This window comes from Asparagus officinalis, chromosome 4 (genome assembly GCF_001876935.1).
Source record: "Asparagus officinalis chromosome 4, Aspof.V1, whole genome shotgun sequence".
NCBI lineage: Eukaryota > Viridiplantae > Streptophyta > Magnoliopsida > Asparagales > Asparagaceae > Asparagus > Asparagus officinalis.
In genome coordinates, this window is record NC_033797.1 from 95,904,152 (window position 1) to 95,931,105 (window position 26,954).

General features: G+C 37.3%; 4 protein-coding genes across 6 annotated transcripts; all 4 read left to right on the forward strand.

The window, feature by feature from the left end:
- Positions 1,805-8,443, forward strand: LOC109837880. Of its 2 annotated transcripts, none has more exons than XM_020406258.1 (6): positions 1,805-2,052; positions 2,123-2,174; positions 2,596-3,732; positions 3,942-4,028; positions 5,975-6,434; positions 7,115-7,442. In XM_020406258.1, exons 1-6 carry the CDS (start codon positions 2,012-2,014, stop codon positions 7,312-7,314), a joined length of 1,977 nt encoding a protein of 658 aa, XP_020261847.1. In that variant the 5' UTR covers positions 1,805-2,011; the 3' UTR covers positions 7,315-7,442. The 2 variants fall into 2 exon arrangements, with proteins under 2 accessions (XP_020261847.1, XP_020261848.1); XM_020406259.1 differs by lacking the exon at positions 7,115-7,442 and adding an exon at positions 8,155-8,443 and having other exon boundaries at positions 1,806-2,052.
- On the forward strand, positions 9,274-14,807 carry LOC109837883 (clathrin interactor EPSIN 1-like). The gene is given in 8 exon segments (XM_020406262.1): positions 9,274-9,477; positions 9,578-9,629; positions 11,229-11,240; positions 11,242-11,315; positions 11,400-11,452; positions 12,776-12,966; positions 13,266-13,725; positions 14,407-14,807. Coding segments are annotated over 8 exon segments (1,083 nt in total). The 5' UTR covers positions 9,274-9,436; the 3' UTR covers positions 14,607-14,807.
- On the forward strand, positions 15,028-18,625 carry LOC109837884 (clathrin interactor EPSIN 1-like). The gene is made up of 6 exons (XM_020406263.1): positions 15,028-15,032; positions 15,246-15,332; positions 15,417-15,469; positions 16,793-16,983; positions 17,283-17,748; positions 18,340-18,625. Coding segments are annotated over exons 1-6 (978 nt in total). The 5' UTR covers positions 15,028-15,030; the 3' UTR covers positions 18,519-18,625.
- LOC109837881 (clathrin interactor EPSIN 1-like) lies at positions 20,409-26,154 on the forward strand. Of its 2 annotated transcripts, none has more exons than XM_020406261.1 (11): positions 20,409-20,636; positions 20,740-20,791; positions 21,781-21,860; positions 21,950-22,028; positions 22,157-22,240; positions 22,341-22,486; positions 22,578-22,778; positions 23,183-23,325; positions 24,116-24,306; positions 24,606-25,065; positions 25,754-26,154. In XM_020406261.1, the coding sequence occupies exons 1-11, from the start codon at positions 20,596-20,598 to the stop codon at positions 25,951-25,953; spliced, it is 1,677 nt and encodes a 558-aa protein (XP_020261850.1). In that variant the 5' UTR covers positions 20,409-20,595; the 3' UTR covers positions 25,954-26,154. The 2 variants fall into 2 exon arrangements, with proteins under 2 accessions (XP_020261850.1, XP_020261849.1); XM_020406260.1 differs by lacking the exon at positions 20,740-20,791 and adding an exon at positions 20,810-20,861 and having other exon boundaries at positions 20,410-20,636.

Genomic DNA, 26,954 nt, shown 5'->3' on the forward strand with positions numbered 1-26,954 from the left:
AAACATAAAATTGTTTGTAAGGAAGATGTTAACTTATTTCTCTTTTTAGTTCATGCTTTTCTCATGCAATTTCTCTTTTGCTAATCACTTAATTGATTAAAATATTTTGTTGTTTTAAATCATATCATAATCTATTGATCGTATGCAATATGCAGGCAAACAAATAAATCTACGCAAAAACATAAACTAACTAAAAGCATACAAAGAAAAAGAAGAAGAAGAAGATTATAATTAAATAAATCTAAATTAAAATAATATCAAACATGAAGATTTACCTTGATATATATGACAACCTACAACAATGAAATATTTATTCCTCCAAATTCTGCATGAAAATTTAAGAATTTTAAAAAAATATCAATTTCCATAAAAATTAATTGCATCGTAAAACAAATATCACCATCACCATTAAATTAAATACACAATATTTTTAAAGAATAATCATGAAAATAAAAAAACATACATGTTGAAGGAGATAGAAAGTTATTATGAAAATTGTGTAATTTTATGGTTTATATTTAGGCATGATCAGATATTACATGTGATAGGATAATAGTTATAATTAGAGTTTTATTAGGATTTGATCATAATTAGAATAGTTATCAATCGGGGATGTTGTGTAAAAAGGTGGAGTCTACAGATAAAGTTCAGAACATTGATTAGCAATAAATGTTCTTAAAGTTATTATAATTCACGGATAATAATAATTGTTATGGTATTTGTTATTATGATAATAATAATAATTATTATAATAAAGCAATTCTTGTTATTATAATTTACAAATAAGCAATTTCTAATTAGATTCTGGCAATGAATTAGTTATAATATAACTGGGTTATCATCTCACTGGGTATAAAGTTATTAAAGTTCTTGAAGTTATTATAATAATTGTTATGGTATTTGTTATTATGATAATAATAACTGTTATTATAATAAAACAATTTCTGTTATTATAATTTACAAATAAACAATTTCTAATTAGATCCCGGTAATGAATTATTTATAATATATCTGGGTTATCATCTCACTGGGTATAAAGTTATTAAAGTTCTTGAAGTTATTATAATTCACGGATGTGTATTATATTTTTGTTGCTTATATGATTTTTTGATTAATCAGGTTCTTGAAGTTGTTAGGATTCACGTCAGATTAGATTATATAATAACATAGTTCTTGAAGTAGATTATTATGGTATCTATTAATATCTGTTATAATAACTGTTATTATTGGCACTATATAGTTATTCATGAATCGCCATTATATTTTTGTTAATGATTAAATGTGTATTATTATTAATAATTAGATGTGTATTATATTTTTGTTGCTTATATGATTTTTTAATTAATCAGGTTCTTGAAGTTGTTAGGATTCACGTCAGATTAGATTAGATAATAACATAGTTCTTGAAGTAGAATAAATATCTGTTATAATAACTGTAATTATTGATATTTTCCTGATCTGTTATTATTGGCACTATGTAGTTCTTCATGAATTCTAGTCACAATACGTAGGAGACTTTGGTGTACAGGTAAGCAATTTCTTAGGAAAATTATCATTAAATTAAATCTAAAAATTAAAATTTGATTATAGATAGGATATTTCAAACTATATAGGGGTATATTTGTCTACAGAAAGCTTTTTCCGAACTCGTGCTTTTAAAGGGAGTATGATGATTAATCTGTTAATCACAAAACCGGGTCAATTTTGATAAATAAAAAAAACGGTCGATTTTGAAAAATAAAAAGCTAAATCGGCCTGTTTTGAAAAATTATTCCGCTACCAAACGAACGAGGGCCGCGGTACAACAAAACGGCGAAACTCTCCTCTGGCTCTACTCGATATTTGGACCCACCATCTCAGCCGTACGATCTCCATCCCCTTATCTCATCACTCCGCTCAAATTCTCGATTTGCGATCCGACCGCTCCTTGCTTGATCCGCCCAGATCTGTAGTAGCTCGACCGTTCTCCTCTCTTTCGTTTGATTCTAGGTTTAATAGAGCGGATCTCGTGATGGATTTCATGAAGGTTTTGGATCAGACCGTTCGAGAGATGTGAGATTTTTCCAGAGAGAGAGAGAGAGAGAGAGTTCATTTTTGTTTCTTTTTTTAAAATATTTTGCATAAAGAGGGAGGTGAATCTGAAAGTGCTCAAGGTCCCGGAGATCGAGCTGAAGGTTAGGGTTTGTTCTTTATTTTTCTATTTTTTTAAATTGGTACTGTTGGCAGCATAGATCTTTGAGCTTTTTTCCCAGATCATGTTACTGGATTCCATACGGCTACATTTTGGTTGCTGCAGCCAGAGTCGTCTTTATCTTTTCTCTCGCCAGTTTATATCTTTATTGTTCTAAATACAAGTAAATCTAGTAACATGATGAGCAACCCTAGTTTCCCTTTTTCTTGTATTTGTTGCACTGACATTGAAGTAACCCCTCATTTATACCATCCATGTTATGTTTGTTAGCGATTCAACGTATTCAATGTGATATAATTCTGAATGTTCACGACTTTTTGCCATTTTGATCGAGTTATTTCTACTCATTAGTGTTTCCAATACGTTTGCACTCGGCGCTTATAAATCTCTGTAACTTTACACAGATGGGAGATCATACTAATCCCGATGACGTCATTTCGACCGTCACAGCGCCTGCGCCTCCCGCTCCAATTCCTTCTAGGACCCCAGCGAGCCGAGCTAGCGACTTCCTTGAAGAAAGCTATCGCATCGTAACTTTGAAGCAACGCTATGATAAGTACAGACACTATGTTGAAATCAAAAGACAAGGAATCTTTGATTCTCTGGTCACGTTATACCAGGCAATCTTTAGCTTAAAACAAAGAGACTTCTGTGGACTACATGAAGCATTCCCACTCCCCGGAGGAATCAGCTTCATCACGTACGCCGCTCGTGCATACGTTTCAATGTGGTTCTACGACCTCTACGTCTCAAACCGAGAGGCTGCTAGGGCAATCGACCCTATTGCATTCACACAATACTACTTGCATGAAGAAGTTCACAGAAGTTATGAATATGACGAATTTCTGTGCCTACTACATGCTGCTATTCACCCTACTCACATCAAAGGAATTAGTGAAAATGTAATGTACGTGCCAGTTATAAACAAAGAAACAAACTGGAATAACATCATCAATCCGTTTAACATCGACGGCTTCACAGACAACTTTGACTTAGCACAATGTGTGCTAATGAGAATGTGTGATAGTAGAGCTTGGAATATATCATCACTCGTCTCAACCACGACTGGAAGACCATCCTGGTTATTCGACTGGCACGACAATGAAATGTGCTTAGCGTGGTTCCCTTTTGAAGGCAACTACACTGCTGATGATGTGACCATAGCCTACATCATTGGAGAGGCCTGTTCTCCAAACCTGGCCTACCAAGATGTGGACGACTGGCAAAACTTCCCCAACAACATTGTTCCCAGAAACGTTTCGTGGACTGAAGCAAATCGCACAATGCCCAGAAGATTTCATGGAACTTATGAAGTGAGAAGTGGCGAAGTAAGAGAACATGTTTTAGACATGAGTCTTTTCCTCGCGCCGACAGACACAAGCTCAAAGAAGCGGAAGACAACTGACGCTTCTGGTTCCGACACTCAAGGACATACTTTGAGGATCACTGGAACTGAACCAACCCCCACCTCTTCAACAACTGACCCAATGGAATACACTGCAACGGTCAATCAATATCGCATCGTTGACTGGATTTACTATGTTCGTCTTGTTGCATACAGCGAGATCGACACTCGCATTGATGCTTTAAAGATTATCTCTTTAGCTAATTAATTATGTTTGTAATAATTAGTTAAGACTTACACTTTGGTTAGTTCATCTATTTGTGTAATGAACATATTTAATGTTTACTACTTTCAAGTTATTATATTGATTTATATAAAAAAAATGCTTAACGTTACAAATTTCAGGTTCTTGATGCAACCACCAACCAGCGACGAACCCTGGGGTCTTCATGGATCTGCTCTGGCAGAGCTTGCTCAGGCCACAAAAAAATTGCAAGTTCTTCTTTTACTTTGTATCCTTGAACATTCTTTTTCATCTTGTTTGCCGGATTTTAAATAGACATTTATTATATTATTTCTTACAGCTCTGAGTGCTAGATGATTATGAATGTTCTTTGGACCAGATTGACTGATACAGGTGCAAATTGGCGCCATGTTTACAAGGTAATAGTTTCTTCAATTTATTATAGTGCCACCATTGTTATCAAGGCGCAAGGCGCAATGCGGGGCGCAAAGGCTCTTTACGCGCACCATGCGCAAGGCGCACAACGATGCGCGCGCCTCACTGAATTGAGGCGTACAACTCAAACTAATATTTTGCAACATAAGACAAATAAGCATATAAGCAACATGTTTATAAGTTGTCACATAAAAAGACCAATAAATATAATTTCACCTACTAATTCACGATAGAGTCTTAATTAGCATGCATAACAAAGAGAAGTTCATAAGTTTTCACAAATCACAATGCAAGATAATCTCCAACATAAGCAAAAGTTTATGAAACAAAACAAGCATGTAACAAATAAGAAATATGTATTTTCATTTAAAATATATGTATTTTTAAGTAACAATTAAGTGATTAAAAAATATGATTGTTATTTGCTAGTTAGCATGAAAAGATAAAGAATGGAGATAACAATTACATATAGAGAAGTTCATAATTTTCTAGTTAGCATTCTTAATTGTTATTTGCTAGTTATCATGAAAAGATGGAGAATGGAGGTAACAATTACATATTTACATGTTCATAATTTTCTAGTTAGCATGCTAATTAGAGAAGGAAGTTACAATTAGCAAACAAATATACTAAATTACTAATTAATGTTTTATTTTTATAGGTTAGACATGAAAATATGGAGAATAGATTAACAACTAGCAAGAAAGATTCTATTATATGACGTAAATATGTAATATGTAAATTATTTAAAAAAAACATAAGAGAGAGTCTATTACAATTGTCTATATGTGTATTGACTACTAAATGAATCAAATAATTGGAGTAGTATATACATTTTATCAAACAAATATTAATAATCATTTGCTTTGGTGTAATTGTCCGAATTGAATTTGATTGAACAGCTAAGGGAAATAATTAAAGAACTACATACATGCTTGCTGCATATTTCTGCCAGAATTCTTGCCAGTCTTGAGTAGAAGCATGATGATGTACAGACACCAGCTGTTCTGGCATCCTTCATCAGACATTATCAGTAAAGCCTTGTATAATTTGGAGGCTATTTCAAATTTAATCTTATTGTATCTATTAGTGGTGAATTAGCAGTAGCAATGAGATGACTGATGAGTGACACCTACATTGGAACTGCATGATCTAGAAATCAAGTGCCTTCTATGCTGATATCCGTCTGTCTTGTTTGCATTAGTTGACAGCACTATATATATAGATATATTGTATCTTAACTACTCGTCACTATCTGATATGGACCAGCAAATACAACCTCCAACCAAGTGGATCTATTTGGTGAAAGCTTAGTTGATCTCATGGATGCACCAACATCTACACCATCAGAGCCTGCATTCTTCAGCAACACCAACACTCCTGAAGTTGACCTATTTGCTGATGCGACTTTTGTATCAGCCTCACCTCACACTGAAGCAACACCAGGTTCTCATGATCAGGTTAGACTAGCACTTGGAATTAGCTTGGCACAAGGCATCTGCTTCATACAGCAGATGTGAAGTCCTATTTGCTTTTTTATGCAGTGTAAAACCAATAACAATCAAGCATGCCCTTCTAGGCTGGCAGCTGTTGCTAGTTAATCTCAGCGGCTCGTTCTCTAGTTGATGTACTTTTAATATGCTTACTAAATAAATCTTTATCCTGGAATTCATCACCTTTTGTTTGTTTAGATTTAGTACTCTTTGGTAGCATTGAGTGATGCCTCATCCCTAGTGCCCTATATCCAATGTTATTGCAGGACAATGTTGATCTCTTTGCTAGTCAACCTGCCTTTCCTCCCCCTCCTGCTGCAAATGTTGCAAATGTTGATTTATTTGGAGCATCTGAAGTGAAGTACTCTACCTCAGAGCCGGAACACTCGACAACATTTGATCCTTTTGCAGTTCCTGATTCAAGCAAGCATGCTGACACAAAGTCCTCTGCTTCAGAAGCTACAAACACAAAAGCCTTTGATCCTTTTGCCGCGATTCCACTGAACAATTTCGAAGAATCCGACTCCTTTGGCGCCTTCACATCTCATACTCAGTCTGTGACAACAGAGCCTCAACAAAATGCGACAAAGAACAGCCTCCGCAGCTTGGAACAGACATCTTCAATGGCATCCAAGCCTGCACCCATGAAGAACGCTTTACAAGTCGAGTCAGGGGTATGGGCTGATTCTTTAAGCCGTGGATTGATTGATCTAAACATCACAGCCCGTAAGTTTCTTTTCGTTCTGATGTTATTTATTATTCATAGTAAGCCCTGTTGTTATTATCAATCTTACCTGGAGCTTCTAGTTTGAGGTCTTATGACATATCAGGTGCTCAAGGCGCTTGAGAACATTATTATGACATTTCAAGTAACCAAACTAATGTTAATATCACAATTTCGTTGCAATCTTGCCTATACTATATGCTTCTAATTGAGGGGCATTATTAAGGTATATATAAAACTTTAAAGTAACCAAACTAATGTTAATATCACAATTTCGTTGCTATCTTGCCTCTACCTTATGCTTCTAATTGAGGGGCAGTATTAAGATATATATAAAAGGTATTAGGTGGTTTTGCGTGAAAAGCTAAAATTAGTATATGGATAGACCCTGTACTATAGCCCCAAGTGCGGATAGTTCCCTTAAAGTTCTATTGCGCAGATAGATGCCTTGAATGTTTATGTTTTTACTCTTTTAAGAATATTAAAAAAAATTTACTCAAGGGGTCTATCAGCACTTGGGCAAATAGTACATGGGGTCTATTCGCAATTGGGTGATAATAAGAGGGTCTATCAATTAACCCTTAATATTACTAAGCAGAGAAACAGGAAACAATCATCTATTAGTTACTAGCAGATATTTGGAAACTTTGGCCTGGTATTAAGTTGATCTTTCATTTTGTAGCCAAGAAGGCAAATCTAGCAGATATTGGAATAGTCGGTGGACTTGTCGATACTTCAAACAATGGAAAAGGAACGGCGACACCGTGGTATATGGCTGATACTACTGTGGGCAAGGTTTTAAATATCGATTATTGGGGATTTATTGGACGGCCAAAATTCTTATCGGATAGCAGAAATCAGGAATATGTTGGGGATAAGTAGTATTTATCAGAGTGATATAATGTGTATATATAATATAATACCCCCAAATTGTAATCTAACCATACTCCCCTCTTTCATTCTCTCAATATTCACTAAATGACTAGAGAAAAAACCAACTGAATAGTGAATTTTATTTGTTGCTACAACTTCAGAAGTTGTGTTAAGGGTGTGGTGTCGATGGAGAGTCCAAGTCGAACTGTCGAAGTCACAGTTGATGATGACGTCGATGGAGAGAGCTCAGTGTTGGTTAACATCGTCGAGTTAATCAGATCAGTTGATGATGGTGTCGATGGAGAGAGCACATCATTAGTCGAAGTCGTCAAGTCGATGAAGTTAATGTCGATGAGAGAGCAACGTCGAATGGTCGAAGTCGATAGCGTTGAGGTTAGCGGAGCCCGAAGAGGAGCGGAGGCGAGCGTCGAAGTCGGCGGAGGCGAGCGTCAAGGTCGACGGAGTCCAAAGAGAAATTAAGATCAGAGGATTAGGGCAGCGGGTACAGGCACACAAATGAGGGGAGAGAGAATGGAGGATTAGAGCTACTTAATTGAGTTTAAGTTTTATTGTAAAGAACAGGTATGTGTCGTGTTTCATGTTCACTCAAAAATTACCCATTACCCAAAATCACAACCCAATAGTGTGACCCGATAATTCTGATTTTTCGAGCCGCCAATATCGGCCGATAATCACCTTTATCGCTGCATTATCTCCGATAAACCCGAAAAAAAGATAACTGATTTAAATTCCAACTTAGCCTATTGGAAAGCTCCAAAAACCGATAACTCAGTGATACTATCGGATTATCGGCTGATATTTGAAACTTTGACTGTGGGTTGGGATCAGGTATTTCTCCCTCAAATCCAAGCATGGGAGGGACTAGCTTCTCTACTTTTGGTCAGCAGCAGTATGGAAGCTTCAAGTGATACATGATTTCTTATTTTTACATGTTAATTTTTGTGAGCTGAGTGAATTGGGGTGTTGTGCGAAAGTATTATATATCTTTATTGTTGTTGTGCATTGCGGCCTTATTTTGCTTCAATTTATGATGAAGCATGTTCTTTGTGTAAACTTATGTATTATGGTTTGTGAATAAAAGAGCTCATATGCAACATTTATTGGACATTGCTGTGTTACCGTGAAGAGCTGTCATTTTCCTGTAGCGGCTGATTCTGGACTTTTGATTTCTCATATTCGGATCCTGTCTGATTAATTTTGCAATATCTTTTTTTTTTCTTTTTTTTTTTGATCAAGAAGAAGTGGGATTGTATTTCTTTATTTTAAAGAAATACAATTAAATTTAGAAAGATATTTAGAAGCTTGCCGAGCAAATTAACAATTCAGTTACATCAAGGTGGTTGTTTTCTTTTTAGATTCTCTTTTATTATCTTATTATTGTTTGTCATTGTATTGCTCTCTCACATGCGAAATTCGGTAAAAACACAAGTTTCAAACATGTAAAATAAATTATTACTGTTTACTAGATGGTTTTAACGATTTTATCGGTGAACATTTTTATTTTTTTTAAATAGGAGAGCTGTAGTCTCTCTATACTGTGCATAATTTACTCAAAAGTATCTAATAGTTTCGTTCTGTCTCGTTAGCTAAGCATCAAAAAGTTACCAATTTACGTATAACAGAGGGTGCTTAGAGCTTAGTTATCAATTTACGTATCTGATACACATCCGGTCCATTAGCACCCGTACCCCGCGAACGCGTGGTTGCGGATCCAATTTGAACCCGACCCGTTGCCAGCCCCCTGACGCTACAAAACGAACGGGGCCGCGGTACACCAGAACGGCGGAACTCTCCTCTACTCGATATTCGGACCCACCATCTCAGCCGTACGATTAAAAAAAAACAGCGCTCTCAGATCATCAACCGTCAACCTCGGTTCGCAAAAAAATCCCAGCAAATCTCCGTTCCCTTCTCTCGCTCTCAGATCATCAACCGTCAACCTCGGTTCGCAAAAAAATCCCAGCAAATCTCCGTTCCCTTCTCTCATCACTTCGCTCAAATTCTCGATTCGCGATCCGACCACTCCTTGATTGATCCGCCCAGATCTATAGAAGCTCGACCGTTCTCCTCTCCTTCGTCTGAATCTAGGTTTAACAGAGCGGATCTCGTGATGGATTTCATGAAGGTTTTGGATCAGACCGTTCGAGAGATGTGAGATTCGAGCTCTCTCTCTCTCGATCGCAATTCTTTTGTCTATAGAGATTTTTCTATAGAGATTTCATTTTTGTTTCTTTTTTAAAAATTTTTGCATAAAGAGGGAGGTGAATCTGAAAGTGCTCAAGGTCCCGGAGATCGAGCAGAAGGTTAGGGTTTGTTCTTTATTTTTCTATTTTTTTTAAATTGGTGCTTTTGGCAGCATAGATCTTTGAGCTTTTTTTCTCCCCTCATTTATACCATCCATGTTATGTTTGTTAGCGATTCAACGTATTCAATGTGATATAATTCTGAATATTCACAACTTTTTGCCATTTTGATCGAGTTATTTCTACTTATTACTGTTTCCAATACGTTTGAACTCGGCGCTTATAAATCTCTGTAACTTTACACAGATGGGAGATCATATTGATCCCGATGACGTCATTTCGACCGTCACAGCGCCTGCGCCTCCCGCTCCAATTCCTTCTAGGACCCGAGTGAGCCGAGCTAGCGACTTCCTTCAAGAAAGCCATCGCATCAGAACTTTGAAGCCACGCTATGGTACGTACAGCCGCTATGTTGTTATCAAAAGACAAGGAATCTTTGATTCTCTGGTCACGTTATACCAGGGAATCTTTAGCTTAAGACAAAGTGACTTCTGTGGACTACGTGAAGCATTCCCACCCCCCGGAGGAATCAGCTTCATCACGTACGCCGCTCGTGCATACGTTTCGATGTGGTTCTACGACCTCTACGTCTCAAACCGAGAGGCTGCTAGGGCAATCGACCCTATTGCGTTCACAGAATACTACGAGTATGAAGAAGAAGTTCACAGAAGTTATGAATATGACGAATTTCTGTGCCTACTACATGCTGCTATTCACCCTACCCACATCAAAGGAATTAGTGAAAATGTAATGTACGTGCCAGTTATAAACAAAGAAACAAACTGGAATAACATCATCAATCCGTTTAACATCGACGGCTTCACAGACAACTTTGACTTAGCACAATGTGTGCTAATGAGAATGTGTGATAGTAAAGCTTGGAATATATCATCACTCGTCTCAACCACAACTGGAAGACCATCCTGGTTATTCGACTGGCACGACAATGAAATGTGCTTAGCGTGGTTCCCTTTTGAAGGCAACTACACTACTGATGATGTGACCATAGCCTACATCATTGGAGAGGCCTGTTCTCCAAACATGGCCTACCGAGATGTGGACGACTGGCAAAACTTCCCCAACAACATTGTTCCCAGAAACTTTTCATGGACTGAAGCAAGTCGCACAATGCCCAGAAGATTTTATGGATCTTATGAAGTGAGAAGTGGCGAAGTAAGAGAACATGTTTTAGACATGAGTCTTTTCCTCGTGCCGACAGACACAAGCTCAAAGAAGCTGAAGACAACCGACGCTTCTGGCTCCGACACTCAAGGACATACTTTGAGGATCACTGGAACTGAACCAACCCCCACCTCTTCAACAACTGACCCAATGGAATACACTGCAACGGTCAATCAATATCGCATCGTTGACTGGATTTACTATGTTCGTCTTGTTGCATACAGCGAGATCGACACTCGCATTGGTGCTTTAAAGATTATCTCTTTAGCTAATTAATTATGTTTGTAATAATTAGTTAAGACTTACACTTTGGTTTGGTTAGTTCATCTATTTGTGTAATGAACATATTTATTGTTTACTACTTTCAAGTTATTATATTGATTTATAAAAAAAAATGCTTAACGTTACAAATTTCAGGTTCTTGATGCAACCACCAACCAGCGACGAACCCTGGGGTCCTCATGGATCTGCTCTGGCAGAGCTTGCTCAGGCCACAAAAAAATTGCAAGTTCTTCTTTTACCTTGTATCTTCTTTTTCCTCTTGTTTGTCGGATTTTAAATAGACATTTATTATATTATTTCTTACAGCTCTGAGTGCCAGATGATTATGAATGTTCTTTGGACCAGATTGACCGATACAGGTGCAAATTGGCGCCAAATTGGCGCCATGTTTACAAGGCAATAGTTTCTTCAATTTATTATAGTGCCACCATTGTTATCAAGGCGCAAGGCGCAATGCTGGGGCGCAAAGGCCCCTTATGCGCACCATGCGCAAGGCGTACAACGATGTGCGCGCCTCACTGAATTGAAGCGCACAACTCAAACTAATATTTTGCAACATAAGACAAATAAGCATATAAGCAACATGTTTATAAGTTGTCACATAAAAAGACCAATAAATATAATTTCACCTACTAATTCACGACAGAGTCTTAATTAGCATGCATAACATAGAGAAGTTCATAAGTTTTCACAAATCGCAATGCAAGATAATCTCCAACATAAGCAAAAGTTTATGAAACAAAACAAGCAAGTAACAAATAAGAAATATGTATTTTCATTTAAAATATATGTATTTTTAAGTAACAATTAAGTGATTAAAAAATATGATTGTTATTTGCTAGTTAGCATGAAAAGATGGAGAATGGAGATAACAATTACATATAGAGAAGTTCATAATTTTCTAGTTAGCATTCTTAATTGTTATTTGCTAGTTATCATGAAAAGATGGAGAATGGAGGTAACAATTACATATTTACATGTTCATAATTTTCTAGTTAGCATGCTAATTAGAGAAGGAAGTTACAATTAGCAAACAAATATACTAAATTACTAATTAATGTTTTATTTTTATAGGTTAGACATGAAAATATAGAGAATAGATTAACAACTAGCAAGAAAGAGTCTATTATATGACGTAAATATGTAATATGTAAATTATTTAAAAAAAACAGAAGAAATAGTCTATTACAATTGTCTATATGTGTATTGACTACTAAATGAATCAAATAATTGGAGTAGTATATACATTTTACCAAACAAATATTAATAATCATTTGCTTTGGTATAATTGTTCGAATTGAATTTGATTGAACAGCGAAGGGAAATAATTAATGAACTATATACATGCTTGCTGCATATTTCTGCCAGAATTCTTGCCAGTCTTGAGTAGAAGCATGATGATGTACAGATACCAGCTGTTCTGGCATCCTTCATCAGACATTATCAGTAAAGCCTTGTATAATTTGGAGGCTATTTCAAATTTAATCTTATGGTATCTATTAGTGGTGAATTAGCAGTAGCAATGAGATGACTGATGAGTGACACCTACATTGGAACTGCATGATCTAGAAATCAAGTGCCTTCTATGCTGATATCCGTCTGTCTTGTTTGCATTAGTTGACAGCACTATATATATAGATATATTGTATCTTAACTACTCGTCACTATCTGATATGGACCAGCAAATACAACCTCCAACCAAGTGGATCTATTTGGTGAAAGCTTAGTTGATCTCATGGATGCACCAACATCTACACCATCAGAGCCTGCATTCTTCAGCAACACCAACACTCCTGAAGTTGACCTATTTGCTGATGCGACTTTTGTATCAGCCTCACCTCACTCTGAAGCAACACCAGGTTCTCATGATCAGGTTAGACTAGCACTTGGAATTAGCTTGGCACAAGGCATCTGCTTCATACAGCAGATGTGAAGTCCTATTTGCTTTTTTATGCAGTGTAAAACCAATAACAATCAAGCATGCCCTTCTAGGCTGGCAGCTGTTGCTAGTTAATCTCAGCGGCTCGTTCTCTAGTTGATGTACTTTTAATATGCTTACTAAATAAATCTTTATCCTGGAATTCATCACCTTTTGTTTGTTTAGATTTAGTACTCTTTGGTAGCATTGAGTGATGCCTCATCCCTAGTGCCCTATATCCAATGTTATTGCAGGACAATGTTGATCTCTTTGCTAGTCAACCTGCCTTTCCTCCCCCTCCTGCTGCAAATGTTGCAAATGTTGATTTATTTGGAGCATCTGAAGTGAAGTACTCTACCTCAGAGCCGGAACACTCGACAACATTTGATCCTTTTGCAGTTCCTGATTCAAGCAAGCATGCTGACACAAAGTCCTCTGCTTCAGAAGCTACAAACACAAAAGCCTTTGATCCTTTTGCCGCGATTCCACTGAACAATTTCGAAGAATCCGACTCCTTTGGCGCCTTCACATCTCATACTCAGTCTGTGACAACAGAGCCTCAACAAAATGCGACAAAGAACAGCCTCCGCAGCTTGGAACAGACATCTTCAATGGCATCCAAGCCTGCACCCATGAAGAATGCTTTTCAAGTCAAGTCAGGGGTATGGGCTGATTCTTTAAGCCGTGGATTGATTGATCTAAACATCACAGCCCGTAAGTTTCTTTTCGTTCTGATGTTATTTATTATTCATAGTAAGCCCTGTTGTTATTATCAATCTTACCTGGAGCTTCTAGTTTGAGGTCTTATGACATATCAGGTGCTCTAAGGCGCTTGAGAACATTATTATGACATTTCAAGTAACCAAACTAATGTTAATATCACAATTTCGTTGCAATCTTGCCTATACTATATGCTTCTAATTGAGGGGCATTATTAAGGTATATATAAAACTTTAAAGTAACCAAACCAATGTTAATATCACAATTTTGTTGCTATCTTGCCTATGCTATATGCTTCTAAGTGAGGGGCAGTATTAAGGTATATACATAAGGTATTAGGTGGTTTTGCGTGAAAAGCTAAAATTAGTATATGGATAGACCCTGTACTATAGCCCCAAGTGCGGATAGTTCCCTTAAAGTTCTATTGCGCAGATAGATGCCTTGAATGTTTATGTTTTTACTCTTTTAAGAATATTAAAAAAAATTTACTCAAGGGGTCTATCAGCACTTGGGCAAATAGTACATGGGGTCTATTCGCAATTGGGTGATAATAAGAGGGTCTATCAATTAACCCTTAATATTACTAAGCAGAGAAACAGGAAACAATCATCTATTAGTTACTAGCAGATATTTGGAAACTTTGGCCTGGTATTAAGTTGATCTTTCATTTTGCAGCCAAGAAGGCAAATCTAGCAGGTATTGGAATAGTCGGTGGACTTGGCGATACTTCAAACAATGGAAAAGGAACGGCGACACCGTGGTATATGGCTGATACTACTGTGGGTTTGGGATCAGGTATTCCTCCCTCAAATCCAAGCATGGGGGGGACTAGCTTCTCTACTTCTGGTCAGCAGCAGTATGGAAGCTTCAAGTGATACATGATTTCTTATTTTTACATGTTAATTTTTGTGAGCTGAGTGAATTGGTGGGGTGTTATGCGAAAGTATTATATATCTTTATTGTTGTTGTGCATTGCGGCCTTATTTTGCTTCAATTTATGATGTAGTGTGTTCTTTGTGTAACCTTATGTATTATGGTTTGTGAATAAAATAGCTCATATGCCAACATTTATTGGACATTGCTGTGTTACCGTGAAGAGCTGTCATTTTCCTGGAGCGGCTGATTCTGTACTTTTGATTTCTCAGATTCGGATCCTGTCTGATTAATTTTGCAATTTTTTTGGTCAGCAGCAGTAGGGAAGCTTCAAGTGATATAATTTCGGACGCTTATTAGCGTAATTTTCTCTTTGTTTTGCAATTCCAAAGATCTGTAAGGTCGTTTTTGAAAACAGGATTTACTATGTTCGTCTTGTTGCATACAGCGAGATCGACACTCGCATTGGTGCTTTAAAGATTATCTCTTTAGCTAATTAATTATGTTTGTAATAATTAGTTAAGACTTACACTTTGGTTTGGTTAGTTCATCTATTTGTGTAATGAACATATTTATTGTTTACTACTTTCAAGTTATTATATTGATTTATAAAAAAAAATGCTTAACGTTACAAATTTCAGGTTCTTGATGCAACCACCAACCAGCGACGAACCCTGGGGTCCTCATGGATCTGCTCTGGCAGAGCTTGCTCAGGCCACAAAAAAATTGCAAGTTCTTCTTTTACCTTGTATCTTCTTTTTCCTCTTGTTTGTCGGATTTTAAATAGACATTTATTATATTATTTCTTACAGCTCTGAGTGCCAGATGATTATGAATGTTCTTTGGACCAGATTGACCGATACAGGTGCAAATTGGCGCCAAATTGGCGCCATGTTTACAAGGCAATAGTTTCTTCAATTTATTATAGTGCCACCATTGTTATCAAGGCGCAAGGCGCAATGCTGGGGCGCAAAGGCCCCTTATGCGCACCATGCGCAAGGCGTACAACGATGTGCGCGCCTCACTGAATTGAAGCGCACAACTCAAACTAATATTTTGCAACATAAGACAAATAAGCATATAAGCAACATGTTTATAAGTTGTCACATAAAAAGACCAATAAATATAATTTCACCTACTAATTCACGACAGAGTCTTAATTAGCATGCATAACATAGAGAAGTTCATAAGTTTTCACAAATCGCAATGCAAGATAATCTCCAACATAAGCAAAAGTTTATGAAACAAAACAAGCAAGTAACAAATAAGAAATATGTATTTTCATTTAAAATATATGTATTTTTAAGTAACAATTAAGTGATTAAAAAATATGATTGTTATTTGCTAGTTAGCATGAAAAGATGGAGAATGGAGATAACAATTACATATAGAGAAGTTCATAATTTTCTAGTTAGCATTCTTAATTGTTATTTGCTAGTTATCATGAAAAGATGGAGAATGGAGGTAACAATTACATATTTACATGTTCATAATTTTCTAGTTAGCATGCTAATTAGAGAAGGAAGTTACAATTAGCAAACAAATATACTAAATTACTAATTAATGTTTTATTTTTATAGGTTAGACATGAAAATATAGAGAATAGATTAACAACTAGCAAGAAAGAGTCTATTATATGACGTAAATATGTAATATGTAAATTATTTAAAAAAAACAGAAGAAATAGTCTATTACAATTGTCTATATGTGTATTGACTACTAAATGAATCAAATAATTGGAGTAGTATATACATTTTACCAAACAAATATTAATAATCATTTGCTTTGGTATAATTGTTCGAATTGAATTTGATTGAACAGCGAAGGGAAATAATTAATGAACTATATACATGCTTGCTGCATATTTCTGCCAGAATTCTTGCCAGTCTTGAGTAGAAGCATGATGATGTACAGATACCAGCTGTTCTGGCATCCTTCATCAGACATTATCAGTAAAGCCTTGTATAATTTGGAGGCTATTTCAAATTTAATCTTATGGTATCTATTAGTGGTGAATTAGCAGTAGCAATGAGATGACTGATGAGTGACACCTACATTGGAACTGCATGATCTAGAAATCAAGTGCCTTCTATGCTGATATCCGTCTGTCTTGTTTGCATTAGTTGACAGCACTATATATATAGATATATTGTATCTTAACTACTCGTCACTATCTGATATGGACCAGCAAATACAACCTCCAACCAAGTGGATCTATTTGGTGAAAGCTTAGTTGATCTCATGGATGCACCAACATCTACACCATCAGAGCCTGCATTCTTCAGCAACACCAACACTCCTGAAGTTGACCTATTTGCTGATGCGACTTTTGTATCAGCCTCACCTCACTCTGAAGCAACACCAGGTTCTCATGATCAGGTTAGACTAGCACTTGGAATTAGCTTGGCACAAGGCATCTGCTTCATACAGCAGATGTGAAGTCCTATTTGCTTTTTTATGCAGTGTAAAACCAATAACAATCAAGCATGCCCTTCTAGGCTGGCAGCTGTTGCTAGTTAATCTCAGCGGCTCGTTCTCTAGTTGATGTACTTTTAATATGCTTACTAAATAAATCTTTATCCTGGAATTCATCACCTTTTGTTTGTTTAGATTTAGTACTCTTTGGTAGCATTGAGTGATGCCTCATCCCTAGTGCCCTATATCCAATGTTATTGCAGGACAATGTTGATCTCTTTGCTAGTCAACCTGCCTTTCCTCCCCCTCCTGCTGCAAATGTTGCAAATGTTGATTTATTTGGAGCATCTGAAGTGAAGTACTCTACCTCAGAGCCGGAACACTCGACAACATTTGATCCTTTTGCAGTTCCTGATTCAAGCAAGCATGCTGACACAAAGTCCTCTGCTTCAGAAGCTACAAACACAAAAGCCTTTGATCCTTTTGCCGCGATTCCACTGAACAATTTCGAAGAATCCGACTCCTTTGGCCTTCACATCTCATACTCAGTGTGTGACAACAGAGCCTCAACAAAATGCGACAAAGAACAGCCTCCGGCGCTCCGCAGCTTGGAACAGACATCTTCAATGGCATCCAAGCCTGCACCCATGAAGAATGCTTTCCAAGTCAAGTCAGGGGTATGGGCTGATTCTTTAAGCCGTGGATTGATTGATCTAAACATCACAGCCCGTAAGTTTCTTTTCGTTCTGATGTTATTTATTATTCATAGTAAGCCCTGTCGTTATTATCAATCTTACCTGGAGCTTCTAGTTTGAGGTCTTATGACATATCAGGTGCTCAAGGCGCTTGAGAACATTATAACGACTCTTTTAAGTAATCAAACTAATGTTAATATCACAATTTCGTTGCTATCTTGCCTATACCATATGCTTCTAATTGAGGGGCAGTATTAAGATATATATAAAAGGTATTAGGTGGTTTTGCGTGAAAAGCTAAAATTAGTATATGGATTAATTGCGAATAAGCCCCTGTACTATAGCCCCAAGTGCGGATAGACCCCTTAAAGTTCTATTGCGCAGATAGATGCCCTGAATGTTTATGTTTTTACTCTTTTAAGAATATTTAAAAAAATTACGCAAGGGGTCTATCAGCACTTGGGCAAATAGTACATGAGGTCTATTCGCAATTGGGTGATAATAAGAGGGTCTATCAATCAACCCTTAATATTACTAAGCAGAGAAACAGGAAACAATCATCTATTAGTTACTAGCAGATATCGGAAACTTTGGCCTGGTATTAAGTTGATCTTTCATTTTGTAGCCAAGAAGGCAAATCTAGCAGATATTGGAATAGTCGGTGGACTTGGCGATACTTCAAACAATGGAAAAGGAACGGGGACACCGTGGTATGTGGCTGATACTATTGTGGGCAAGGTTTTAAATATCGATTATTGGGGATTTATTGGACGGCCAAAATTCTTATCGGATAGCAGAAATTAGGAATATGTCAGGGATAAGTAGTACTTATCAGAGTGATATACCGTATGATATGTATATATAATATAATACCCCAAATTGTAATCTAACCATACTCCCCTCTTTCATTATCTCAATCTTCACTAAACAACTAGAGAAAAAACCAACTGAATAGTAAATTTTATTTGTTGCTACAACTTCAGAAGTTGTGTTAAGGGTGTGGTGTCGATGGAGAGTCCAGGTCGAACTGTCGAAGTCACAGTTGATGATAGCGTCGATGGAGAGAGCTCAGTGTTGGTCAACATCGTCGAGTTACCAGACCAGTTGATGATGGTGTCGATGGAGAGAGCACAGTATTAATTAAAGTCGTCAAGTCGATGCAGTTAATGTCGATGAGAGAGCATCGTCGAATGGTCGAAGTCGATAGCGTTGAGGTCAGGGGAGCCCGAAGAGGAGCGGAGGCGAGCGTCGAAGTCGGCAGAGGCGAGCGTCAAGGTCGACGGAGTCCAAAGAGAAATGGAGATTAGAGGATTAGGGCAGTGGGTACAGGCGCACAAATGAGGGGAGAGAGAATGGAGGATTAGAGCTACTTAATCGAGTTTAAGTTTTATTGTAAAGAACAGGTCTGTGTCATGTTTCATGTTCACTCAAAAATTACTCATTACCCAAAATCACAACCCAATAGTGTGACCTGATAATTCTGATTTTTAGAGCCGCCAATATCTGCCGATAATCACCTTTATCGCTGCATTATCTCCGATAAACCTTAAAAAAAGATAACTGATTTAAATTCCAACTTAGCCTATTGGAAAGCTCCAAAAACTGATAACTCAGGGATACTATCGGATTATCGGCCGATATTTGAAACTTTGACTGTGGGTTGGGATCAGGTATTTCTCCCTCAAATCCAAGCATGGGAGGGACTAGCTTCTCTACTTTTGGTCAGCAGCAGTATGGAAGCTTCAAGTGATACATGATTTCTTATTTTTACATGTTAATTTTTGTGAGCTGAGTGAATTGGGGTGTTGTGCGAAAGTATTATATATCTTTATTGTTGTTGTGCATTGCGGCCTTATTTTGCTTCAATTTATGATGAAGCGTGTTCTTTGTGTAAACTTATGTATTATGGTTTGTGAATAAAAGAGCTCATATGCAACATTTATTGGACATTGCTGTGTTACCGTGAAGAGCTGTCATTTTCCTGTAGCGGCTGATTCTGTACTTTTGATTTCTCAGATTCGGATCCTGTCTGATTAATTTTGCAATATCTTTTTTTTTTCTTTTTTCTTTTTTTGATCAAGAAGAAGTGGGATTGTATTTCTTTATTTTAAAGAAATACAATTAAATTTAGAAAGATATTTAGAAGCTTGCCGAGCAAATTAACAATTCAGTTACATCAAGGTGGTTGTTTTCTTTTTAGATTCTCTTTTATTATCTTATTATTGTTTGTCATTGTATTGCTCTCTCACATGCGAAATTCGGTAAAAACACAAGTTTCAAACATGTAAAATAAATTATTACTGTTTATTAGATGATTAACGATTTTATCGGTTAACATTTTTATTTTTTTTAAATAGGAGAGCTGTAGTCTCTCTATACTGTGCATAATTATACTCAAAAGTATCTAATAGTTTCGTTCTGTCTCGTTAGTAAAGCATCAAAAAGTTACCAATTTACGTATAAACACAGGGTGCTTAGTTATCAATTTACGTATCTGATACACATCCGGTCCATTAGCACCCGTACCCCGCGAACGCGTGGTTGCGGATCCAATTTGAACCCGACCCGTTGCCAGCCCCACGACGCTACAAAACGAACGAAGCCGCGGTACACCAGAACGGCGGAACTCTCCTCTACTCGATATTCGGACCCACCATCTCAGCCGTACGATTAAAAAAAAAACACCGCTCTCAGATCATCAACCGTCAACCTCGGTTCGCAAAAAAATCCCAGCAAATCTCCGTTCCCTTCTCTCATCACTTCGCTCAAATTCTCGATTCGCGATCCGACCACTCCTTGCTTGATCCGCCCAGATCTGTAGAAGCTCGACCGTTCTCCTCTACTTTGTTTTGATTCTAGGTTTAACAGAGCGGATCTCGTGATGGATTTCATGAAGGTTTTGGATCAGACCGTTCGGGAGATGTGAGATTCGAGCTCTCTCTCTCGATCGCAATTCTTTTGTCTATAGAGATTTTTCTATAGAGAGAGTTCATTTTTGTTTCTTTTTTTATTTTATTTTTTGCAGAAAGAGGGAGGTGAATCTGAAAGTGCTCAAGGTCCCGGAGATCGAGCAGAAGGTTAGGGTTTGTTCTTTAAAAGAGGGAGGTGAATCTGAAAGTGCTCAAGGTCCCGGAGATCGAGCAGAAGGTTAGGGTTTGTTCTTTATTTTTCTATTTTTTTTAAATTGGTGCTTTTGGCAGCATAGATCTTTGAGCTTTTTTCAAGATCTTCAATCTTTTTATTTAATTTGTTGAATTGTTATTGAGCGAGAATGTAGTTACGGATTAGACAGGGTTAAACGTGAAAAGTTACTAAATTTTTACTACTAGGGCTTTACTTGATGGTATCAGCTCAAATAGAATATAGACTTCTCAATCAATTCTCCTTTATCCAATCATGCAATGCTAGTTTAGTTGCTCAAAACCATGCCATATCTTCTTCTAAATTCGCAACGTTAGATTTTTCATTGCGTGAGGTACGTTGATGCCTAATCTAAATCTGAGTAGTTTCTTCTAATTGAGCAGGGAAAGACATTGCTGAATGTCTTTTATTTTATCTATTGGTAGTTTTCTAAATTCTTGATGGTCTATTTGGAACCACTAGGAATCCTAAACTCCTGATACCAATACCAAAAAGAAAACGTATTTGAAATTACAAATGGTTCCAAAATTTCCGTCGACGTTCTTTTAGAACACGGTGTAGGAGCTCAAACGACACCAGATATTAACGGAGAATTGATCCTATGTCAACTGCAAGCCCCAGAGTTGTCTTATCTTTTCTCTGGCCAGTTTATATCTTTATTGTTGTAGATACATGTCCTATCAGATTTTTTTTATTTTTGTTTCACTGAAATCCAGTAACATGATGAGCAATCCTAGTTTCCCTTTTTTTTTTTGTATTTGTTGCACTGACATTGAAGTAACCCCTCATTTATACCATCCATGTTATGTTTGTTAGTGATTCAACGTATTCAATGTGATATAATTCTGAATATTCATAACTTTTTGCCATTTTGATTGAGTTATTTCTACTTATTACTGTTTCCAATTGACGTTACAAATTTCAGGTTCTTGATGCAACCAGTGACGAACCCTGGGGCCCTCATGGATCTGCTCTGTCAGAGCTTGCTCAGGCCACACTAAAATTGCAAGTTCTTTTACTTTGTATCCTTGAACATTCTTTTTCATCTTGTTTGCCGGATTTTAAATAGACATTTATTATATTATTTCATACAGCTCTGAGTGCCAGATGATTATGAATGTTCTTTGGACCAGATTGACTGACACAGGTGCAAATTGGCGCCATGTTTACAAGGTAATAGTTCCTTCAATTTATTATAGTGCCACATATTTTACACGAATCAAATTAAACTGGCCCTATGTTGTGTTGACTATCATTTCAAACGATGAGTTCTGTTTTTTGAAAGTCTTTTTCCATTGCAGGCATTAACTGTTATAGAGTACTTGATTGCAAATGGATCTGAACGTGCACTTGATGATATCCTTGAGCGTAGTTTTCGGATTTCAGTAAGCATCTCTGCCTATCACAAGGATACCGCTGTGTGAAGTATCTTGATGAGTTTTTCTTGCTACCAAACTGCTCATTGTTGTTTTTCCCTTTTAAAAGTCACTTTCAGGCTTTGAATATGTTGAGCCTAATGGAAAGGATGTTGGAATCAACGTGAGGAAGAAAGTTGAAACCATTGTAGCTCTTATACATGACAAAGAAAAAATACAAGCAGTTAGAAATAAAGCTGCTGCAACCCGTGATAAGTGAGTTAGTTTAATTGAAATTGTTATGCTCCTAAATAATATTATTATTGAAGCTAACTGAGATGGAACCTTGTAATGTTCTTGCACGCAGGTATTTTGGACTGTCCTCGACGGGAGTAACATTTAAGTCAAGTGCATCCTCATTTGGGAGCAGTGATCGGTATGGAGGCTTTGGTAGTTCAAGGGACGGTGAATCGTTCAAGGATAGCTACAAAGATGATCACAAGTCAAATGATGACCGTTCCACCGAAAATGAAAGTGGATTGAAGAAGGGATCATCAGGTCGCACCGGGTACGTCAGATACCTTCTTCTCTGCTTTATTTATTTTTCTGTACATGCTTTCACAAACACGCTATTCGGATTGTTTGATGCTTCCCTGTAAAACTAGAAAAGATTAAGCACACACATATTACATATATATATGTAAATATATATACAAAGGTATTTATTTCCTGGTGTTTTAGGATGCATTTCTATATTGACCATCATTGATGTTTCTGTGAACTCGTGGTTGTTCAAAACCCGCTGACAAGGACAACAGGTAAAGAGATATTATCTTGTTATATGTGGTCTGAGTTCATGCATAGCAAACTATATTGGAGCCACTTGCTACTTGCTAATTCAGCAAGCTTTTCTGCTAGAACTGTTACATCTAAACCAATACTCAGATGGCTTTTTTGTGGGGATTTTAATAGGTCTCGTAATTCTTCATCCTCCAATTCCTCAAAAACAGCTAAGATGCCTGCTCCAGTTCTATCTTCTAAGAGCCCGAGTATGGAACAGAACACTACTGAGGATGATTTTGACGACTTTGATCCACGTGGAACCTCTAAAGGAGGTAAGTGCCATACTGTGCTTATTAGTAAATTATTGCGGATGATGATAGTTATGAAATGGAAAAAAGAAACTCTCTTTAATCAGCATGTATTTTGCAGAATGGTAATATGTTTTTTCCTGCATGCTTTTGTTAAAAAGTTTAATGAAAACAAATTGTTTATTTTTGAGTCAAGTAGTTGTCTTATGAAGACATTTTTTTATTGTCTATATTGCAGCGTTTATACATAGACGCGTGTGTGTAAATATATTTGATTAAGCTTAAAGGAGATGTAAGAAACCATAAAATCTTACTGTATATTTGATTTTCTATGTGTATTGACTACTAAATGAATCAAATAATTGGAGTAGTATATACATTTTATCAAACAAATATTAATAATCATTTGCTTTGGTATAATTGTCCGAATTGAATTTGATTGAACAGCTAAGGGAAATAATTAATGAACTATATACATGCTTCCTGCATATTTCTGCCAGAATTCTTGCCAGTCTTGAGTAGAAGCATGATGATGTACAGATACCAGCTGTTCTGGTATCCTTCATCAGACATTATCAGTAAAACCTTGTATAATTTGGAGGCTATTTCAAATTTAATCTTATGGTATCTATTAGTGGTGAATTAGCAGTAGCAATGAGATGACTGATGAGTGACACCTACATTGGAACTGCATGATCTAGAAATCAAGTGCCTTCTATGCTGATATCTGTCTGTCTTGTTTGCATTAGTTGACAGCACTATATATATAGATATTTTGTATCTTAACTACTCGTCACTATCTGATATGGACCAGCAAATACAACCTCCAACCAAGTGGATCTATTTGGTGAAAGCTTAGTTGATCTCATGGATGCACCAACATCTACACCATCAGAGCCTGCATTCTTCAGCAACACCAACACTCCTGAAGTTGACCTATTTGCTGATGCGACTTTTGTATCAGCCTCACCTCACTCTGAAGCAACACCAGGTTCTCATGATCAGGTTAGACTAGCACTTGGAATTAGCTTGGCACAAGGCATCTGCTTCATACAGCAGATGTGAAGTCCTATTTGCTTTTTTATGCAGTGTAAAACCAATAACAATCAAGCATGCCCTTCTAGGCTGGCAGCTGTTGCTAGTTAATCTCAGCGGCTCGTTCTCTAGTTGATGTACTTTTAATATGCTTACTAAATAAATCTTTATCCTGGAATTCATCACCTTTTGTTTGTTTAGATTTAGTACTCTTTGGTAGCATTGAGTGACGCCTCATCCCTAGTGCCCTATATCCAATGTTATTGCAGGACAATGTTGATCTCTTTGCTAGTCAACCTGCCTTTCCTCCCCCTCCTGCTGCAAATGTTGCAAATGTTGATTTATTTGGAGCATCTGAAGTGAAGTACTCTACCTCAGAGCCGGAACACTCGACAACATTTGATCCTTTTGCAGTTCCTGATTCAAGCAAGCATGCTGACACAAAGTCCTCTGCTTCAGAAGCTACAAACACAAAAGCCTTTGATCCTTTTGCCGCGATTCCACTGAACAATTTCGAAGAATCCGACTCCTTTGGCACCTTCACATCTCATACTCAGTCTGTGACAACAGAGCCTCAACAAAATGCGACAAAGAACAGCCTCCGCAGCTTGGAACAGACATCTTCAATGGCATCCAAGCCTGCACCCATGAAGAATGCTTTTCAAGTCAAGTCAGGGGTATGGGCTGATTCTTTAAGCCGTGGATTGATTGATCTAAACATCACAGCCCGTAAGTTTCTTTTCATTCTGATGTTATTTATTATTCATAGTAAGCCCTGTTGTTATTATCAATCTTACCTGGAGCTTCTAGTTTGAGGTCTTATGACATATCAGGTGCTCTAAGGCGCTTGAGAACATTATTATGACATTTCAAGTAACCAAACTAATGTTAATATCACAATTTCGTTGCAATCTTGCCTATACTATATGCTTCTAATTGAGGGGCATTATTAAGGTATATATAAAACTTTAAAGTAACCAAACCAATGTTAATATCACAATTTTGTTGCTATCTTGCCTATGCTATATGCTTCTAAGTGAGGGGCAGTATTAAGGTATATACATAAGGTATTAGGTGGTTTTGCGTGAAAAGCTAAAATTAATATATGGATTAAATGCGAATAGGCCTCTGTACGATAGCCCCAGGTGCGGATAGACCCCTTATAGTTCTATTGCGCAGATAGATGCCCTGAATGTTTTTGGTTTTCTCTTTTAAGAATATTAAAAGAAAATTACTCAGGGGTCTATCGGCACTTGGGCAAATAGTATGGGGGGTCTATTCGCAATTGGGCGATAATAAGAGGGTCTATCAATTAACCCTTAATATAGCCAAGCAGAGACAAGGAGTAGTCATCTATTAGTTACTAGCAGATATTGGAAACTTTGGCCTGGTATTAAGTTGATCTTTCATTTTGCAGCCAAGAAGGCAAATCTAGCAGGTATTGGAATAGTCGGTGGACTTGGCGATACTTCAAACAATGGAAAAGGAACGGCGACACCGTGGTATATGGCTGATACTACTGTGGGTTTGGGATCAGGTATTCCTCCCTCAAATCCAAGCATGGGGGGGACTAGCTTCTCTACTTCTGGTCAGCAGCAGTATGGAAGCTTCAAGTGATACATGATTTCTTATTTTTACATGTTAATTTTTGTGAGCTGAGTGAATTGGTGGGGTGTTATGCGAAAGTATTATATATCTTTATTGTTGTTGTGCATTGCGGCCTTATTTTGCTTCAATTTATGATGTAGTGTGTTCTTTGTGTAACCTTATGTATTATGGTTTGTGAATAAAATAGCTCATATGCCAACATTTATTGGACATTGCTGTGTTACCGTGAAGAGCTGTCATTTTCCTGGAGCGGCTGATTCTGTACTTTTGATTTCTCAGATTCGGATCCTGTCTGATTAATTTTGCAATTTTTTTGGTCAGCAGCAGTAGGGAAGCTTCAAGTGATATAATTTCGGACGCTTATTAGCGTAATTTTCTCTTTGTTTTGCAATTCCAAAGATCTGTAAGGTCGTTTTTGAAAACATCACCACGACTTTATTGCCTCCCACGTGTTTTGCAATTCCAAAGATCTTTTAGAGGCGTCTTAGGGTGAAAGTCTGACACAATGTTAGGCTTTCACCCAAAATACCCAAAAGAGTGCTGCTACGGGGACCCAAAATATGGGACCAAGGGAGGGGACAAGTGAGGTGTCCCCTTCCTATTGCATAATGAGTTGGCCATGCCAACTCATGGCCAACTCATTATGCAATAGGGAGTGGACACCTCACATGTCCCCTCCCTTGGTCCCATATTTTGGGTCCTTAAATCATTTTTGTACCCAAAAAAAAAAATTGGGTTCCAAACGCGCCCTTAAAAAAGCCTGTGTGCTCCAAAACCCGTCCCCGGATCCTGCCACGTGGCATCATCCCAGAAGCCGACCGTTGGAACTCCGTCCTCAAATATCCCCACCCCTCCGCCCACATTCTCTCTCTCACTCTCTGATGGCGATCGCCACCGTGAACCAGCAAGAAGACGAGGTACTTGCAAAATCTTAGGCTTTTACATCGAGAAAACTTAATGCTTTGATTCAGTTGTAAGTGGGTGAGCGTGGATGGAGGTCGAATTCCTCC